At 43.8% G+C, this 21,244-nt stretch overlaps 1 protein-coding gene across 1 annotated transcript; it reads right to left on the bottom strand.

The window, feature by feature from the left end:
* Positions 1 to 9,192: 9,192 nt before the first annotated feature.
* On the bottom strand, positions 9,193 to 12,753 carry mafba (MAF bZIP transcription factor Ba). Its single transcript, XM_084445248.1, has one exon. It carries the CDS (start codon positions 12,406 to 12,408, stop codon positions 11,248 to 11,250), a length of 1,161 nt encoding a protein of 386 aa, XP_084301374.1. The 5' UTR covers positions 12,409 to 12,753; the 3' UTR covers positions 9,193 to 11,247.
* Between the last annotated feature and the right edge of the window lie 8,491 nt (positions 12,754 to 21,244).

Below are 21,244 nucleotides of genomic sequence, written 5' to 3' on the forward strand. Positions count from 1 at the left end.
TGTGTGTGTGTGTGTGTGTGTGTGGAAGGGGGGGGGGGGGAGGAGAAGATGGTGTCGAAGATTGATTGCCTTTGACTCAAGCCCAGTACTGTGAGATCCCCACACCCAATCAAGAACAGAAACACACACGACAGAGAGATACGACAAAAAAAACAATAGAGCCACTAAGACAGAAAACAGAACGGCTCTGAAGACATACAGAGATTCTTTGTTGGCCTTAGAAAAAGAAAAAGGCATATAGTATGTTTTGTGTTCATTGGTACCAGTTACCAGTACCAGTACCAGAACAGTTTCATCATCTCTCAATTACAAGTATTGCTCACACACACACACACACACACACACACACACACGCATGCATGCATGCACACACAAACACACACATTCATGCATGCACACACACACACACACACACACACATATGCACACACACACACACCCTCAGTTCCAGCTCCGTGGCTATAAGGCTAATGTAGTTGGTGTGTGTGTGTGTGTGTGTCCCTTGGGAAAGAGCTGCTTTAATTCCCCAGGAAATCACTCTGATTTGGAACAGCAGGAAAGTCACTTCCAATGAAAGTCAGTGGCTTGCTGGTGCACCAGTGGTCAGGGGTGTGTGTGTGTGTGTGTGTGTGTGTGTGTGTGTGTGTGTGTGTGTGTGTGTGTGTGTGTGTGTGTGTGTGTGTGTGTGTGTGTGTGTGTGCATATCACCAAAAACACTTTCTATTAACCTCAATAAAACAAAGTTATGTTTCAGTGAAAGCGACTGGTTTATGGGTAAGTTAAGAAAAATAACAATAGTCGTGCAGAATTATTTTAGCAGCATTTGTTAACAATTAGAATAAAAAAAAACTTGTATGTAATTAATTATGATAACACAGGATAGACATAAAGAAGACAGAGAGACCTAAACTGTCATTAAATATAGAAACATTAAAGAATCATAAAGAATAATAACTATACACTTCTTTGGCGATAACATACATCTTTATATGGTTGAATTAAAGCCGAAGAGGCCTAATGAATTCAAATGGCCGCTGAGCATGGTTGAAATAGCAGATAAAATATTACCTTCAGGCGGAGCTGGATGCTAGACTGATACTCACTGGTACTGAGGAAACGGCAAGGGATGGAGCTGTTTATTATGGTTATGGGGATGATGTGGATAGGGGTGGATGAGGATGTGGATGATGTGGATAGGGATGGATGAGATGTGGATGGGGTGGATGAGGATGTGGATGATGTGGATATGGGTGGATGAGGATGTGGATGATGTGGATAGGGTGGATGAGATGTGGATGGGGTGGATGAGGATGTGGATGATGTGGATATGGGTGGATGAGGATGTGGATGATGTGGATAGGGTGGATGAGGATGTGGATGATGTGGATATGGGTGGATGAGGATGTGGATGATGTGGATAGGGATGGATGAGGATGTGGATGATGTGGATAGGGATGGATGAGGATGGGGATGATGTGGATATGGGTGGATGAGGATGTGGATGATGTGGATATGGGTGGATGAGGATGTGGATGATGTGGATATGGGTGGATGAGGATGTGGATGATGTGGATATGGGTGGATGAGGATGTGGATGATGTGGATAGGGATGGATGAGGATGTGGATGATGTGGATAGGGATGGATGAGTATGTGGATGATGTGGATAGGGATGATGAGGATGGGGATGATGTGGATATGGGTGGATGAGGATGTGGATGATGTGGATATGGGTGGATGAGGATGTGGATAGGGATGGATGAGGATGTGGATAGGGGTGGATGAGGATGTGGATGATGTGGATATGGGTGGATGAGGATGTGGATGATGTGGATATGAGTGGATGAGGATGTGGATGGGGTGGATAGGGGCGGATGAGGATGTGGATGATGTGGATATGGGTGGATGAGGATGTGGATGATGTGGATATGGGTGGATGAGGATGTGGATGATGTGGATATGGGTGGATGAGGATGTGGATGATGTGGATGAGGATGTGGATGGATATGAGTAATGTACCCTCAAAGGTACATCAGTGGTCTTTAAGGAATGGCCTTTAAACAGAAAAGGTACATATAAATCACAGACTGAAGAAAGGTACATATTTAACTTTAAGGTACAGTGATTGCTATACAGGGTACAATTAATAGAATACTCCCATAGGGGCGTGGCTACACCTGTTTCAAAGTGCGTGCTTATGCTGAGATCCAATCAGCAACACGGAACATTCTTCTATGGCCTTATGGGTACCCAAACCCACAACCCGCGACAGTGAAGCAGGCTGATATTACTCTGGCAGATGAGATTTCCCCTCAAAGTTAGCTCATAGCCGATTTGTAGTGGGAAGTTACATATTGTACCTTTATGTGTGTGTTATTTTTAATTTAATTAATAAATGCTGAGAATGAAATAAATGCAGAAAAAGATTTCTGCCTCATTCTATCTGAATAGAAAGGGTTATACCTGTATTTGCCTTTTAAACAGTACAAGTGCCATTGTCACTGGGGTGGTATCCTATGAGTTTGTACCAGATATTGTTTGGATAGTACCATTTTGTACCAACGCACTAAATATTAAAGAGGTACAGATTTGTCACTCAATGTATATAATTGGCTCTCAAAGCAATAAACTATGAGGATACTTAGGATACTATAATGTACATTAGGGTACCACCCGTGACAAGCGTTTGTACGGTATCTTTTTTGTCTTTTGTCAGAGAGTGTGCGTGCATCATCCAAGAGCACCCAAGATGGTTCCAATAACTTCATCCTGAGGCTGAAATGACATTGCATTGCCAGGGGCAGCAGACACCAGGTTTCCAACCACCCCCCATTTGTAAAACAACAAGCCAACTAGCTACTGTACATGTTACTCATCTTTATGTTTGGTGATTGATTGATTTGATTTATGATTGTTTTTTGTAATCTACAATATTTTTATATTTGCGGGACTCTTACCTGTCACCTTTAAGATGGAGCTAGGGCTGGGAAAATAGACTTGGAGCTACAGTATATAACTGGGGCCATCGGCCTGGCTAGGTCTAGGGTGTAGGGGGCCCACAGCGGGAATTTGGTCATGAAATGGTTAAGTCTGGTGATCTCTGGTGAAGGGGAAGTGAGATCTTGTCTTCCAGTTATAAAGTGCAATAAATACAAAAAAAGTGGAAAAAAAAGTGAAAAAGACAGTTAACAGATACAGTATGTGATCGTAAAAGGCTAAATACATACAAAATAATGTCTTCAAGGCAATAAAGCTATGGGGAAAAATCACAAATGAGCATCTTTGTTTTTTACCTATGGCCCAGCGACAGCTCAGGCTGAGAGGTAATGTTTTCGGTAGCGTGTGTTGGTTGGTTGGTTGGTGGGTGGGTTGGTTGGTGGGTTGGTTGGTGGGTTGGTTGGTGGGTGGGTTGGTTGGTTGGTTGGATGGTTGTTTGGTGGGTTGGTGGGTTGGTGGGTTGGTTGGTTGGTTGGTTGGTTGGTTGTTTGGTTGGTTGGTTGGTTGGTTGGTGGGTTGGTGGGTTGTTTGGTTGGTTGGTTTGGTTGGTTGGTTGGTTGGTGGGTTGTTTGGTTGGTTGGTTGGTGGGTTGTTTGGTTGGTGGGTTGTTTGGTTGGTTGGTTGGTTGGTTGGTTGGTTGGTTGGTTGGTTGTTTGGTTGGTTGGTGGGTTGGTGGGTGGGTGGGTGGGTGGGTGGGTTGGTTGGTTGGTTGGTTGTTTGGTTGGTTGGTTGGTTGGTTGTTTGGTTGGTGGGTTGTTTGGTTGGTGGGTTGTTTGGTTGGTTGGTTGGTTGGTTGGTGGGTTGGTTTGTTGGTGGGTATTTTGGTTGGTGGGTTGTTTGGTTGTTTGGTTGGTGGGTTGGTGGGTTGGTGGGTTGGTGGGTTGTTTGGTTGGTGGGTTGGTTGGTTGGTTGGTTGGTTGGTTGGTTGGTTGGTTGGTTGGCTGGTTGGTTGTTTGGCTGGTTGGTGGGTTGGTGGGTTGGTGGGTTGGTGGGTTGTTTGGTTGGTTGGTTGGTTGGTTGGTTGGTTGGTTGGTGGGTGGGTTGTTTGGTGGGTTGTTTGGTTGGTTGGTTGGTTGTTTGGTTGGTGGGTTGGTTGGTTGGTTGGTTGGTTGGTTGGTTGGTTGTTTGGTTGGTTGGTTGGTTGGTTGGTTAGTTGGTTCTTTAGCAGGATTACGCATAATCTACCAGACCGATTTTCATGAAACTTGTTGGAGGGGTGTAGCATGGGTCAACTTAGAACCCTTTACATTTTGGAGCGGATTGGAATCGCTGGGTGGATGCATGAATTAAAACAAAACGTAGAGCGAAGCCAGCTCTCCGTGTGTGAGCGCTAGAGGGATTAGCCAAACTAAACCAAACCACCCCCCGCCAGCTGCTACCTGAGGGGGGCGCCACAGAGCTGCCCAAACACGGCTCCCCATTTACTCAGGAGTGAAAAATCCCTCCTATTCATTGCGACTGAAACGGCCATATCTCGGCGTGGGAAGGTCACAGAGACAGGGTTTGGACTGGCATAAAGCTCAACCTTATGAATTTAGCAATACTGAACATGTCCTGCTTGCACGCACGTAATGCATGCACACACAAAATGCATTCAGGGGTGGAGGTATGTGCTCACCGAGTACCTTCTAGTATTTAATAATTTTAGCAGTTGGCATGTCGGTGGCCCCCTAGTGGGTGGACACAGCCCCACGCGTTGCTCATTGTCCACGTGTCCTGTAGGTGACTGGCACTGGCTATACAGTAGGCCTTGATGGGACTGTTAGGCCTTTTCCACCAAGAGGGAACCGGTTCGGTGCTGGTTCACAAACCTAATTTTGAATGGTTCCGAGCATTTCGACCAAAGAAAAATGAGTTCGGGAACCCGAAAGCTGGTTCCGAACCGGCACCACAAAATAGTAGGTTTTTCAGTGTGAACCATGAAGACATCATGGGTGTGGGCTGGCGTACAACGGTTCGGCTCAAAACTGGTCAAAACGCGGGCCCGTTCTCTGGACAGAACCAAGGTTCCAGGAATTTTTAAACGAACCGGTTCACAAACCAGAGTTCTTTTGGTGGAAAAGGGCTAAGGGGTTAGGGCTGGGGCTGGGACCCCTGTTGTATAAGACAGTGAGCTGGGTGAGGGAACACTGTCGTGAGGAAACTCATGAAGTAAAGGAACTTATTTGCAAGATTTTTTTTCACATGAACCCAGATAACAACGTTCAATAAACTAATTTTTGAAATGAGTTGAAGAACAAAAAGTAGAACAAACTCAGAGAGCACCAAAAATTAAGGCAGGTGAACGTTTGTTTCTAAGTTAGTTGTTAAGTACAGTTGAGCTGGTACTGTGAGCTGGTACTAGCTGGTACTTTGAGCTGGTACTGTGAGCTAGTACTATTAGCTGATACTAGGAGCTGGTCCTATACGCTGGTACTGTGGGCTGGAACTAGCTGGTCCTGTGTGCTGGTACTAGCAGCTAATACTAGGAGCAGGTCCTTGCGCTGGTACTGTGAGCTGGTACTAGCAGGACCTGTGCGCTGGTACTGTGAGCTAGTACTAGCAGGTCCTATGCCCTGGTACTGTGAGCTAGTATAGCTGGTCCTGTGTGCTGGTACTAGCAGCTGAGGAGCAGGTCCTGAACGCTGGTACTGTGAGCTGGTACTAGCAGCGGGAGGGGGGGGGATCTGGCGGAGTCTGCTGAATGCAGATAGGATCTCAGCGGGGGGCGTGAATGTGTGATCGGAGACTAAAATCATTACAGTACGCCTGGTCACTGTGTCCTTGGATCTTCCGCTGGGCCGGGCTGTCCGCTTCCTCCACCCTCTCTCCCCATGCCTCTCTCTCTCTCTCTGTCTGTCTCTCCCCATCCCTCTCTCTCTCCCGGTCTGTCTCTCCCTTCTCTCTCTCTCTCTCTGTCTGTCTCTCCCATCCCTCTCTCTCTCTCTCTCTGTCTGTCTCTCCCTTACCTCTCTCTCTCTCTCGGTCTGTCTCTCCCTTCCCTCTCTCTCTCTCGGTCTGTCTCTCCCTTCCCTCTCTCTCTCTCTCTCTCGGTATGTCTCTCCTCATCCCTCTCTCTCTCTCTGTCTGTCTCTCCCTTCCCTCTCTCTCTCTCTCTCTCTCTCAGTCTGTCTCTCCCTTCTCTCTCTCTCTCTCTCTCCCTTCCCTCTCTCTCTCTCTGTCTGTCTCTCCCTTCCCTCTCTCTCTCTCCCGGCCTGTCTCTCCCTTCCCTCTCTCTCTCTCTCGGCCTGTCTCTCCCTTCCCTCTCTCTCTCTCAGTCTGTCTCTCCTCATCCCTCGCTCTCTCTGTCTGTCTCTCCCTTCCCTCTCTCTCTCTCTGTCTGTCTCTCCCTTCCCTCTCTCTCTCTCTCGGTCTCTCTCTCTTCTCTCTCTCTCTGGTTAGTTTCTCCCTCCATCTCTTTCTCTTCTGTCCCTTCATCTCTCCTCTCCACTCCTGTTTATTCTCTTTTATGAACCAGAAGCGCCTGAAACAATAATCATAATCAATAACAGTTTAAAAACTATAACACAAAATATTGTATGAACAGTGACTGAGTAGTAATCAATCATGATGGATTCACACATCATCAATTGATAGACTAATCATGACAGCCATAGAAAACAACACATCTATGATCGAATTCAGATTCAGATTCAGATCAGTTTATTGCCATGGTAGTTTACACATACTAGGAATTTCTTTAGGTCTCTTTAAGCGCATTGTGTTGCCTCTGGGTATGAAATGCGCCATACAAATAAAGCTTTGAGTGATTGATTGATTGATAGGTCGGTGGTGCACACACTGAAGAAGCCAACATTAGACAGGGTGCAGGACAGGACAGGACAAAGACGGGACAGTGTAAATACAAAACACAATATATCCATCCAATAGAACCACACACAACAGCATTTACTCTCAGCTGTGGTCCAAAGGATTAATCAACAATTAAGATGTAAAACTTTGACTCTTGAATAAATATGCTATGTATTAGATGATGTATATTGCTGGAATCCAGCAGTCACAGAGTCAACTGTATTCATTCTCATTCTTGCGGTTCTTAGCTTCCAGAAAATGTGCTGTTCTGTACAGGACAGTGTGATACCCTCTGCCTCACCCAACTAAACACACTTATATAGACACATGCGTACACACACCCACATGCACACGCGCGCGCGCACACACACACATACACACACACACACACACACATTCTGTGACACTGTGAAGTCCAGCATTGGGTGAACAATGAACAGGAGTCAGGATACGGTGGTTAGAAAGATTCCAAAAATCTTTGAAAACCTTTCTCAAAAATTATCTTATTTTTGTTTCTTAAACAGCCCAGCGGCTACTTTCAACGCATGCATTCCTCTATGTTGGGGAGTGTTTTGAAGAGGTTTTCCAACACACTTCTGAGTAAGTATAGCATAAACCTGATGTATTGACTGTGTTTTGTTACCATACTATACTGGTTTCCATGCAGACGTCACTGCAGTGGAATACATGCATCTCTTTGGTGCTGTTCAGGCATGAGTGATGGCTCATATTCACACTATGTCCTTTGGAGACAAATTCACACATATAAACTGGCCGTGCTTTGCTGTGGACGACACATCCTCCTTCTACTATAATCTAAGGACACGAGGTTGTCTATGCAAACGATTACTACACGTACTATTATTGAAAAGATATGCAGTTGTCTTGTTCTACAGCACATCGATTTTACTATGAACATACTGCAAATGTGAGCTTTACTGGACATATAGGCTATTTCTAGTAGGCCCATGGATATATGTGGCTAGTTCACCCCAGCTGCACTCTAAAGGTACAGTAGCGATGTCTGCCATCTCCTTCGCCCTCGGATAGAGAGAGAATGTAAACCAGACTAGCGTTCTATGGGCCCTGATTGGCTGATACGCTGCCTAGCGGTTTTGTCCTTGAGAATGTGCAGACACGGGGCAGATAATGTTCTGACACCAGAAACTCTAAACCCGGACCAGATCAACGCTTACTCTCCGCTCCTCTCCTCTTTCTGGGCTGCTTCTGCTGTCAGTCCATCGTAACGGGCGGGATGGTGGGCGGATGGGGTAACAGGACAAAGGTTTATTCTTGCATTTAATGCAGATTAATATAATGTGAAAGCAGTTATTTTTCGCTTTCTCTCTCCCTCTCTCTCTACACACACACACACACACACACACACATACACACACACCACACGCACATACGACGCAATAACGTAGCAGGTCGATATGGGTCACAAAAATGACAAATTCAAATAGAGGAAATAATCCACTTCAGCGTGCTTCATCTATGCGGGGCCTTCACTCGGGAGCAGCCAGGGACGGATGCAGCGCACCCGCAGTGACGGTGCCAGGGAAATAGAGGCATCAGTCATATGCATGCTATGGCTACAACTTATGAAATCGTATTCGTCCTATTTCAACTGCAGCCAAAATAAAGTTTTTCCAAAGGACATTTGAAGGGTTAACTTTCTTCTTTGTAGAATGCGCATGTTGCAAGGTCAAAGATCTCATTTTACCGTGGGCACGTGCAACGGCGGGATTTCTGCAAAAGTCAGCAGCAGAGCCAGCACACGAAGCTCCCCGCAGCGAGAGACGTACGGGTGAGCCGGTGTAAGGTTCTAATAATTGGGCGTTTTATTATTTGGTCTAATTCGAGGTTTTCCAATATGTCCATTATTATGTGACATAGGCGTTAACCAAAGGCCTAAAGTGATAGCACTGATTGACAAAATATCCCACGGATGTGTTCGGGAGAGAATGCAGTGCCTGAAGTTTCAAATGGCAATTGATTTAGGCCTATTAAACCCATATTCTCCAAACGGTTAGCCTAGGGCGCGACTCAACAACAAAGTAAGCTTGTCCGAACCACCCTAATCAAAGTTTGACATTATTAATACAGTAGCATAAGCCCGCAATAGGAGAGTAGCATATGTGTTACTTTTCCAAACTCTTTTGCTATGTGTATGACGTGTAAGCCTACTGTAGGCTGTTGTAACTGTGTCCACGATGCAGCTGCGTCATGCCTCCTCTCCCCTTCTCATAATACCCAGCTGCAGTGGATGTCGTCATGATGCAATCAGGTCACTTCAGAGAGAGCTAAATAAACAGTTCAGGAGGTAATTGCCATTTCAAGGACTTTAATAAGCAAAATAGGAAACAATTTCTTCCAAAAACAACCAAAAAATAAGACGAAACAGAAACCAGCCTGAATGGAACTACAACAGTTCAAATTTAAGTTCTTTTTACCCTTATTTATATAAACAGGATTGAAAATTGATCCCCATCATCGCAAAGTACATGGAATTAATAAAAACAAAACAACAACCCGCTGCTGCAGTTTCAATTTGATTTCAACACAGTTGAATCAGTAACAAACCAAAGATTGTTAAATGCATGACTTTTCAACAATAGTTTCAAATGCAAGCACCATGCTTATTCAATATGATCTGACAGTTTGTTAATTTAAATCATTAAAATAAAAACTTAAACAATGCATCTGGCCAGCAGAACCAGAATCACCAAATAATAATAGAACAGACAAAAACATCATATAACATACCAACACACACAGAGTTTTCATTTTGAGAATTTGCACAACCTGAATCCCTTTTTTTACTGACCGGCAGAAAAAAATCAGGAAAACATATAGAATTAATATATTTCACCATTGTATTGAAACGCATGCGTTATCTAAATACTTGTTAATTGTACATAAAACCCCTGATAGATATGTTGTTGAGCATGGGTGAAAATGTTTGATATTGCCGAAGAAAAGTACAAAACACTGTATAGGTGTATGAAATACATCTGCGCTCATTAAAATACATCAATGTAATTGAGAAATCACGACTTGACCGTGTTTGTTTACTGTGTAATATAGTTAGGGTTGCGCAAGAGTTAAAAGAGCACCTCCCCTAAATCCTTGCCAGGAGACCCACGTTAAAATAAAATGGTAGCCTGCACCACATGTGCCAATGTACTTTTCTACTGTAGATAGGCTATCAGATGAGAATTGAAAACAAGTTATCCATGCCATGGTGCGTAAATATGGTGCGCAATGGAATCCATCGTTATCCTCTAATTACTCCGGCGGTGCGTTTGTCACACCAGCTTTGCACACTGGTTCAAACTGTGCTGTAATATCATTATCAAGCTTGCATCTATAATTTCTTAATCATGGCAACCTATTGTGATAGTATGTCTTCCTAGAGGGAGGTCAGCACAAAATTCAAAATGAAAACGTAAATCATTATCCAAAAAGTGCACTTAATACACAAAGTTTGTTGTCTTTAAATGCAACAGAAAATGCCCATATCTCTTATCCATACCCCGAAATAAAACATAGAATGGAGAAATAACAACACAAAGAAAGACAGAAGTTCAAACCAGCCTCCTCAATCTTGGTGTGTAGTTTTGCTGTTGCATAATATTTACAAGCTAAAGAAACCCAGACCGTATGATACTGCACAGGCAGTCCTGCTGTACTGTTCCGTTGCATTTCTCTAACCTCACAAAAACCATAGAGAAGCGCAGATCAACGACATGCTCTTAAAATACACGAGAAATGAGGGTACAAAATAGAAATTATTACCATACATGTCCAGCATGCAGGATTAATATTTTAATGCAGATTTTTGTTTCAATATATATTCGAATATAACCAAGCAGGCAATAAATCAATGAGATGTTGCATAAAATGCCCCCCTTTTGCGGGTTAGTAGACAGTAAAGTTTGCATAATGTGGAGTCTTGTTCTCGGATTATTTTCGGGCCCACTTGTCGAATGTGTCTCATAACATTCGTCTGTGTACTTTGTATAGGCTACAATTAGGCCTATACTGCTGTTTCAGATAATGTCATCATCATAATCGAGGACAAAATCACCTTCAGACCATGGTTTCGACACCATCCCACACTACTTACAGGTTATTAAAAGCTGTAACCTAGAAGAGAAAAGTTCATCAGTCGCTCCTCTTCTCTCACGAGGAAAAAAATGTCTCTTCACTACAAGCAACTAATCTACAAAGATGCTACGACCGATCAAACATTCTAGCTTGCTCTTTGTATCTCAGTTGTCACGTGGATGGAGAGATGGTAATATGAGAATAGCATTTCATGGATTATTCTTCTAATATGAATATAATTGTTACTGTAATTTGTATTATCATAATCAGTATGGGAGGGTGTTTATTATTGTTTGTTCATCAGTTGTGGAGGGGAGAGAGTCACAAGAAAGTAGGCTATCACAACTCACATGAAAAACTCGGGAGATGACGGGTTGTCACTAGTGGACCCAGCCTCGCGGAACCCGTTACTCGCCCCAGACCCCGTCAGTTTCTCGCACTTCAGTTTGTAGGCGTCCCTCTCGCGCGCCAGCCGGTTGATCTCTGCTTTGAGCTGCTCCACTTGGTTGATCAGCTGCGTCTTCTCGTTCTCCAACACGTGTTTCTGCTGCACCCGCTTAAAACGGCACGACTGCGCATAGCCCCGGTTCTTCAGGGTCCTTCTCTTCTGCTTCAGACGGATGACCTCGTCCTTGGTGAAGCCGCGCAGGTGCCGATTGAGCTCTCTCACGGACATGGACACCAGCTGGTCGTCGGAGAAGCGGTCTTCCACGTTGCCCCCGGAGCCGTGATGGGACGACTGGCCCGGGTGGCCGTGTGGATGGTGATGATGATGACGGTGATGGTGGAGGGTTTGGTGCGAGCCAGGGGAGTCGGGGGACGGGCTGTCGGGGTCCTGGCTGAGGTGGTGATGGTGTTGGTTGTGCGGGTGGCTGTGCCCCCCCGGATGTCCCGGCAAGTCGTCGGGGTGGTGTGAGATGCCTCCTCCGTATGGATGATGGTGCTGCTGGGCATGGCCCTGGTGGTTGTGGTGATGGTGCGGCCCCCTGTATCCCTCGAAGCCGCCCTGCTGCAGCTGCTGCTGGACGTGTGGGGGCGGGGGGTGCCCGTGGGCCGTTGCGCCGATCAGGGCCTCCACGGCGTCCTCTGGGGTCAAGCTCAGCGTCTGTGGGTCAATCTGCTGGTGGTACCCGCCGCTTGGCATCCAGTACAGCTCCTCCAGATGGTTCTTCTGCTCCGTGGGGCTGAAGCTAGGCGAGGAGGGCACCGAGCTGCAGGGTGTACTGATGGGGGTAGAGGACACGGAGCCCTGGGGCTGGAGGCGGTTGCACTGGCGCACCGCCGCGCGCTCTAGCCCGGCCAGGCCTTCCTTCTTCACGTCGAACTTCATCAGGTCGAAATCGTTGACGTATTCCAGAGCCAGAGGGCTGTTAGGGAGCTCTGGGCCCATATTCAGCTCTGCGCTCATGGTGCTGTCGCGACTCTTCTGCAGATATGCGAAGGTGCTTGCCAGCGTTGCAAAAACGGACTTGTTAATAGGCGTCTCTTCGCTCCTCTCTTGTCTCATGCAATAGTTATCGTGACTCCTCCACCGCCGTCTGGTGTGCTAGCATGCAACACCGTTCGAAATGTCCAAAAAACTGAAAGCGAAGTGAGGGGGAAAAAACTTTCAGACTAATGCACTGCAAACGACATCGGAATTTGCGTCATGTAGCCTACTTTTACTGGACTAATCTGCTCAACAGACGAGGAGTGGAGGTAGAAAGAAAGTCTCAGTGCAAAAGTAAATCGTTAAGTCCTTTCAGTAGATATGGATGCAAAATAAACACATAAATACAAAAAAAAACATAGAACGTTGACGAAGGCTCCGGTCCTCGTATTGATTCTTGCAGTTAGTCCTTTTTTTCGCCAGGAAAATGACAGCAAAGCGGATGGAAAGAGTAGACTAAAGGGCGTCTGGTTTTCGCTGTGAGAAGCAGCTTTCCAGCTCTGCACCGCAGAGATTTAGGCTCGCCTCTCCAACTCCCACTCACTCCCGAGTATTCAGCAGACTGCGCTCGTTGTTAGCCAAGGCTTTATCCTTATAGAGCGCAGTGACGTTGCGCTGGAAGGCTGGTTCCAACGCGCTCTCCTCTCCAATGGGAGCGCGGCGCGCGACTGATTAGCATAATGGAAGAAGAGAAGGAGAGAGGGGGCCACTCTCTCTGACAGCTTCAGACAGTCAGCTGACTGACTCCCCCAAAGGAAGGGACGGTGGGAGGAGGAGGGGTGAGTGAGAAAGATGAGGGGAAAGCGCCGAATACCTTAACGTTAAGGGAACCAATGGCACGTTATCCGCTAACAGCCCGAGTTTAACGCATCATCCCTTATCAATTAGGTCGTATAGTTCATGTTAAAGGTTGTGGTGAAGAATGTATGCAGCAAAACATGTGTGAAACGAGTGTCACAGACTCTAAAGAAGTCAGTGTTTATTATAGGCTAGACTATATATGTATATTTAAGCATTGTATGCAAAGACTAAGTAGGCTTTGTTTGGTAACTTTAGAGGCATATGTTTTAGGACTGCTTACACCGAGAGTGAAAGACACTACATAACTCCCAACAAAGAGGGATAATAATAATATTATAATAATATTTCATAGTTCACAATATGGCACCACATAGTTATCCTATATAAATAATTAGTAATTTTACTTGTATAATCAAGAGATAAGTTACCTCTGATCCTAAACATAGCCTACATTTCATAGCCTACTTTCTCATACAAAACCCGTAAAAGAATAGCCTCTGCATGCCCTCGGATTATAGACCCGTAGTTACCTATATCTCAGTTTTTATAGTGCGTATCGTTATTTTCTCAGTGCATACCCTTTAGTCACCCTAGTATGCAGCCCATAGCAAAGCAACTGTTTGATGGCATGTTGAACATTTTTTTCAGACCGTGAAACACAGTACAAACTGTCAAAGTTCCAGCGTTCAAAAACGGAACGCTCTGTCTTGGCACGAACACCAGGCTTGGGAAACATTGACCAGCAGAAGTGGTGATTCCTGTGAACAAAGGCTCAAGGCCGCCTCTAAGTGGCGATACAAGACAGTGCATGACCATCTGAAGAGACTCTTTGGTTTTGGATTAAAGACGAAGCTGTGTTGATCAACAATTTGATTGTCCGTTTCTCTTTTAATTAATTATTGCCACACATGACCCGATGCTGCTAGTCCATGGTGTAATTTTTTTGTCATGTAAAACAAAGGCCGATAAAAAGTCTGGAAGTGGAAAACCAAGTAGTTTTGCTAAGAGTAGCCTTAACCTTTGGCCACCCTTAAAACTGATTTGGCATTAATTTGTCTTATATCTGGATTCATATCTAAATGATGGCCTAAGATACATCTTGCTTTCCCGCAGAGAGAAACTGCTTGTAAATGAGTCAATTGGTAGAATCGATTCGATTATCATTCCGTTTCCAGCTCATATCCACGCTTGAGTAGCCTACAGCCACGGCAAGGGCATATTGATTAGGCTGAGTATAGAGGGAACCCGGCGCCAAGAACGTGATTCAATAATCAACTTCTTATTGTTTGTTTAAATAGTTAATCAGTTTGAGTTGTGCAGTTTATCAATGTGCAGATAACATTTAGATTTTCTCATAATTCTACAAAATTCTACAGTAAGTGTATTCCTTCTATTCAATTATTTTGTTCAACACAAATTACAAAAGCCAATAGGTCTACTTGTTTGATAATGAAATGTATTGCATGTTGGTCCTTCCTGTAATGCATGTAGGTCCTGACAAATCTAAAACACAGACTTCTGTGGGCTTAATAGAAACAGTGGTCTAAATCCCCAATACAGGGACTGCATTGGATGCAGGCTAAACGATCTAATCCTACCGGTCCCTCTGAAGTTTAGAATGCATTTACAGACTACACGTGTTCTATACTAGATGACTAGATGACTGTTGGCTATGTCGTTCGTATCTCGTGACAGTGCTAAACTAATCCCATACTATCTACTTTTGGTTGTGGAAAAATGAATCAAACGAGGAACAAAGTGAATATTATAGCCCAATTGTTACTAACTACTAATATTATTAGGATATTATTATTAGTGTTATTATTATTATTGTTAATATTATTATTATTAGTAGTAGTAGTAGGCTAGTAGTAGTCGTAGTAGTAGTAGTATTGTTTTTGTTATTGTAATTATTATATTGTTATTAGTCGTAGACTAGTAGGCTAGTATTGTTGGTTTCAATCATATAATTCACATTATTATTATTATTATTATTGTTATTATTATTATTATGTATATTGTTAAAATTAAGATATAATTCCTATTTGTATTTAAATTCCAGCACAAAAATATTAATATCGATTACAATCCTGCTATTAATCCTGGAGATTAGTTTCCTGTGTGATATCTATAGGCTAGGCCGGTGATCTCTCGGTTAAAATCACTCCAGAACCCCCCCCCCCCTAAAAGAAGGCTTAATGAACGCTGTCAACATAAGCTCAATACATTGAGAGAGAGAGAGAGAGAGAGAGAGAGAGAGAGAGAGAGGGAGAGAAAACAGAGCGATAAAGCAAACACGAATGCCCAGGACCAACACTCCGCTGCTGTCGACTCCTGTTCAAAAAGCGCCCTAAACAAGCCAAGTTGAGCGGAGCGGAGCTTCACGTGTTCTCTGGGAGGCCGCCCCGGCGGTCGCTCCATTAGTGTGTAATGCGCTCTAATATACCCCAGCCCACAGTCTGATATATCCGGGCAGGCCTGCCGCTGGCTCTCCCCCTTCGGTAATAGCGGGCTGTAATGGAGAGAGGAGATGTAAAAAGCGTCCATGTCAGCAGCATATCGGTGGTTAATGATCTATTAAGTGATCCATGTGCTTATGGACAGCGAAAAAAAGTGTTGATGCTTGCTTATTCATCACTAATGAGAGTCCCATCCTACGGATTTTAGGAATGAATAACAGAAATAAAATCACCTTTAAATTTTCACATTAAACAGTTGACAAGGTGCTACGTACGTGGCGCATGGAGCCTGTAGTGGTGAGGCACGCGATCCCCACAGCTCACACACCGCCAGCGGGAGCATAAGGCCACCTGCTAACGGTGCGAGGCATATATAGGCCTATATCGGCTTCCGGTGTATGTGCTGTTCAACGGCCAGAGTCCATCGAAAGGATATGTACTTTATACTGGACTTAAGACGTATCCAACCCCGCGTCGTGAAGGTAAGGGGGGCGCCGTTGCAAGCGCTATCTGGGGCTGGAGTGCATGACTTTAGCGGTTGGTGAACCCTCATGGTTCATCACTTGGAGATGCTCCTGTGATTTCTCTACTCTCTAATTTATTTACATCAGACGGATTACTCGTAATTAGGCTTGGTAATGAATGATCATGTAGGTTTACTTCCTTTCTGCTTGCTTAATGATTAACACAATTATTTACAATTGCTCATTAATCAAGTTCCAGGATAAATACCACGATGCGTATTTGTGTGTGTGTGTGTGTGTGTGAGAGAGAGAGAGAGAGAGAGAGAGAGAGAGAGAGAGAGAGGGAGAGAGAGAGAAGGAGGGAGAGAGAGAGAGAATGAGAGACAGCTCGATGGAAAGTGATGCATTGTGAGGCTTTGCGCACGGAGAGCATCGAGTCCCCACGATGGCTTTGACGCGCGTAGCAGAGAGAGACAGGGCAGGAGCGTGATGCGCTTGCGTGTATTGAAGACCCGTGGATTCCAGAGCCCCAAATTCTGCTGCTCGCTCTTCGACAACCGGTTTATTAAAACGAGATGATGCCACCAGTGTTAAACTATAGTGAAATTGTACACTTGCTTTTTAAAAACACAACACAAATGAACACTTGTTTTAAAAAAAATAATATCATATTTATCTCATTCTCTTCAATTGTCATTTCTGACATGTGCCACTGTAAGTTTAACAGCAAACAGGCTAAACAGGAGGTGAATGTGTCTCTTCATACACAATCTTGATATCAATCATTAAAATAAACTTGGGCCGGGATCTTGAATAAGATCATAAAAACTGGTTTTCGAAGTCTTTAGTACTTCTTATGGCCATACATAGGCACTATCCATGAGTTGCATATTAAGAGTAAAGAGATCATTTTATTTCTCATCAGCTTGATAACGTAATCAATTTAGAGGTTGCTTGTTCAGTTACTCGGGCATTGTTTACTCAAAGCTAATCGATTTGCTCTCTGAAAACATGTATTATTTAGGCATGTCGTCTGTGAACACAGCGTACAGGCCTACCACTAAAAGTATCTAACATCCCCAACAGGGATAATTGACTGGGAAGTCTTTAAACACAGAGCAAGTGGTGAGATAAGTGCAATGCCCCTCATAAATATGAAAAAGTCAATCGATTTTGCAGTCAAGACTAAATGTTAACCCCTAATGAAGGCCCACTCGAAGACCTCATTGTAACTCAACTATAGGCGCACTTATTTGTGAAATTTTTGCATTTGAGATGGACAGATTTTCCCTCAGTGCAGCAACGCGTCTGCCCTCGCATCACTGCTGGGCTCTTCCTTGAGCTGGGGAAATGAATCGAGAGGTTATTTCTTGTAACACGGCGCCTCTACTGGAGAATTATATCAACTAATCTAGAGCGATCCGCTTGGTGCTCTGCGTGAACGTCTGCCACTGTCCTGTTGTTAAGACCTGCGGCAGGTGGATTTTAACACTTCAATTTGCCTTCTCGCGGTTGTCAGAATGAAATAGTCGGTTGTCTCTGAATGAAAACATTATGGGCTGTTAAATATCAGTGTGCATAGATGCAAACCCCCGATTGATTCAAAGAGAGTTAAAGCATGCATGCTATTATGATCCCAAATACCTTCAACTTTCCAAATACGTTTGTGTTATATCCTGGGCCTACAGTTCATGTTCTGATGTTGATGGGCGACAATGTAAATAAAATAACATCAAATAGGTTACATTATATATTGAACTTCTTTGAAACTACAATAAAATTCAAATGCCTTTTTCTATTGTAATTAAATTAATGGAAATTGCCATGTAGCCTAGTAGTACAGGCACTTTAGAGTTGCATTTCGACAGTGTACAGTGACAGAGTTGGGTGGGTCTATTATTACATACCACATATAAACCAAAGATCAAGAGTGGTCACCGGTCACATTACCTGCGGTAACGCACTCTGGCCACCTACAAACCATCACGATGACACCAGGCAACCCGCCATACATCAATAGCCTTTTCAGCACTTTGAGATTGTCTGCCAATGAAAAGTGCTTTGCAAATAAAATGAATAATTTTAAGTTGTATTATTCGCCAGTAGACTGCATACTCATGCTCATAATGCACGTGTCTCATATGCAGTCCTTTCCTCGTAATATACCAGAGCACGTGCACCAGTCTGGTTTCCTCTCCAGCCACACAAATTATCTGAGAGACAGAAACATTTTTCAAAGCAAAGCGGAGCCAACGATTCCACCTGGCTCAGTCATGTCTCTCTTAAATGAAATCTAACATAAAAAAGTCACGGTTTAGTAGCATTTCAAAGTCTACTCTAATTGTGCATAAGGGAAATTGGTGGCCATATTTTGTGGTTGAATGTAATGTTCTGGAAAGTATGTATCATCTGTTTGCGTTTCAGGACAGGTCTGAAATGTCTGTGCAAGATATCAAAGACGGTTAGTAGTGGGGTAACCATATGGACAACAAAAGGTTATAATGGTATATATGGTAAAAAAAAAGTAAAGTAACTCTTTTAGGTCAACAAATCAGGGTGTTTAGTAGACAATCTGATTCTTCATTAGGTCTCCAAAGAGACTGTACTGAGGTGATGATGACCCCTGGGTCAGCTCTGTGCCAGCATGTGACCGTGTGGGCATGATTGATCTGGAGGTGTGTGGGTGTGGCATGGAACACAGTTGCAAGTAAGAATGCCGAATGTGTGTTTTTTCCTATACATCTCACACGGTAAAGAAATATCCCTTTCCTTCTGACCCTAATCACCCTTCCCACTTATTGTAGGTAGGACAAACCATAAACCCTCAAACCCTTTGTTCCCTTCAATTTGCCTTATTCGGGTTGTCAGACTGCATCTGAATTAAATAAATAACTCAATGCTTAGTGCAGTCTTGGAAAACCTCAGTACCGTTTGCCAAAATGTGTATCATATTGTGGATGAGAGAATATTAGCCATTAATACGTCACACGTATTAACACGTGGATGAAATGTCACATCCCTTCCCAACGAGAGAAACTTTACACAACTTTTTCATTCATTTTTTCTCAACTTTTTCTTTATGTTTTGGTTGATGTGCCTGAAGTAAAGCGTTCTGCATTTTCATACACACACACACATACACACGCACATGACAGTCCTCTAGCTCCTAGTCCTCTAGTCTTCTAGATTTCTATTCGTCTAGTCATCTAGTCATCTAGTCATCTAGTCTTCTAGTCTTCTAGTCATCTAGTCATCTAGTCATCTAGTCTTCTAGTCTTCAAGTTCTCTAGTCTTCTAGTCTTCTAGTCCTCTAGTCCTCTAGTCTTCTAGTCCTCTAGTCCTCTAGTCCTCTAGTCCTCTAGTCTTCTAGTCCTCTAGTCCGCTAGTTCTCTAGTCTTCTAGACTTCTAGTCCTATAGTCCTCTAGTCTTCTTGTCCTCTAGTCCTCCAGTCTTCTAGTCTTCTAGTCCTCTAGTATTCCAATCCTCTTGTCTTCTAGTCCTCTAGTCCCCTAATCTTCTAGTCTTTTAGTTCTCTAGTCTTCTATTCCTATAGTCCTCTAGTCCTCTAGTATTCTAGTCCTCTAGTCCTCTAGTCCTCTAATCCTATAGTCCTCTAGTACTCTAGTCTTCTTCTCTTCTAGTCCTCTAGTCATCTAGTATTCTAGTCCTCTAGTCCATTCTAGTCCTCTAGTATTCTAGTCCTCTAGTCCTCTAGTCCTCTAATCCTATAGTCCTCTAGTACTCTAGTCTTCTACTCTTCTAGTACTCTAGTCTTCTACTCTTCTAGTCCTCTAGTCATCTAGTATTCTAGTCCTCTAGTCCATTCTAGTCCTCTAGTATTCTAGTCCTCTAGTCCGCTAGTCCTCTAGTCCCCTCTAGTCCTTTAGTATTAGTACTCTAGTCTTCTAGTCGTCTAGTATTCTAGTCTTCTAGTCCTCTAGTCATCTAGTCATCTAGTCTTCTTGTCCTCTAGTCCTCTAGTCCTCTAGTCCTCTAGTATTCTAGTCTTCTAGTCCTATAGTCCTATAGTCCTATAGTCCTCTAGTCTTCTTGTCCTCTAGTCCTCTAGTCCTCTAGTCCTCTGGTCTTCTATTCTTCTAGTCCTCTAGTCTTCTTGTCCTCTAGTCCTCTAGTCTTCTAGTCTTCTAGTCCTCTAGTCCTATAGTCCTATAGTCCTCTAGTCTTCTTGTCCTCTAGTCCTCTCGTCTTCTAGTCCTCTAGTCTTCTAGTCCCATCTAGTCCTGTAGTCCTCTAATCCCCTCTAATCCGCTCTAGTCCTCTAGCCATCTAGCCCTCTAATTCCTTTATTACTCTAGTCTAGTCCTTTAATACTCTAGTCCTCTAGTCCCCTCTAGTCCTCTAATACTCTAGTCCTCGAGTCCCCTCTAGTCCTCTAATACTCTAGTCCCCTCTAGTCCTCTAATACTCTAGTCCTCTAGTCCTATAATACTCTAGTCCTCTAGTCCTATAATACTCTAGTCCTCTAATACTCTAGTCCTCTAGTCCCCTCTAGTCCTCTAATACTCTAGTCCCCTCTAGTCCTCTAATACTCTAGTCCTCTAGTACCCTCTAGTCCTCCAGTCCTCTATCATATACATGTGTTAGCCAACTCGCTGTACATCCATGTTGTTATCCATATTTCCCAGTCATCTGTCTATCCTCCAACTTCTGCTGACAGGCAACGTCAGCAAGCGCATTTGCGTTAGCTAGCCTACATTATCACCCCTCAACCGAAAGTAATACATATACATGTTTTGTCAAGATATGCAGCTATCAAGGAAATCTTGAGAGACTATCAGTTTTGGTTAGAACTGATTGAAAATAATTTTGTACTTGACGTTTAAAGTGATATAAAATAATTTTATGATACTGGTAAATTCCAAATATTAAGGATTCCACTGCACCCCTGGACTGGTGCCACGGCGCCCACCCCCTCTAACCCTCTAGACTCACGAGTTAATCTGTTAAAGCTTTGCTCAACTAGATACTGAAGACTTTCATTCAGATTTTGTCGCTTAAAGTGGGTGGAAACAATTTGAGAGTTTAATAAAAACCTGCATTGCAGAACCAATCCAAAGTCTTTAGAGCATAGGTTTGTTTAGGTTCGAACCAATCTAAAGCAGTAGGGGTAGTGTTGATACCGACTGCTCTCGCCGGCGTTCGGAAGGCAGAGATCTCCGATTGTCTGG

The sequence above is a fragment of the Borostomias antarcticus genome (assembly GCF_949987555.1).
Source record: "Borostomias antarcticus genome assembly, chromosome: 11".
Taxonomy (NCBI): Eukaryota; Metazoa; Chordata; class Actinopteri; order Stomiiformes; family Stomiidae; genus Borostomias; species Borostomias antarcticus.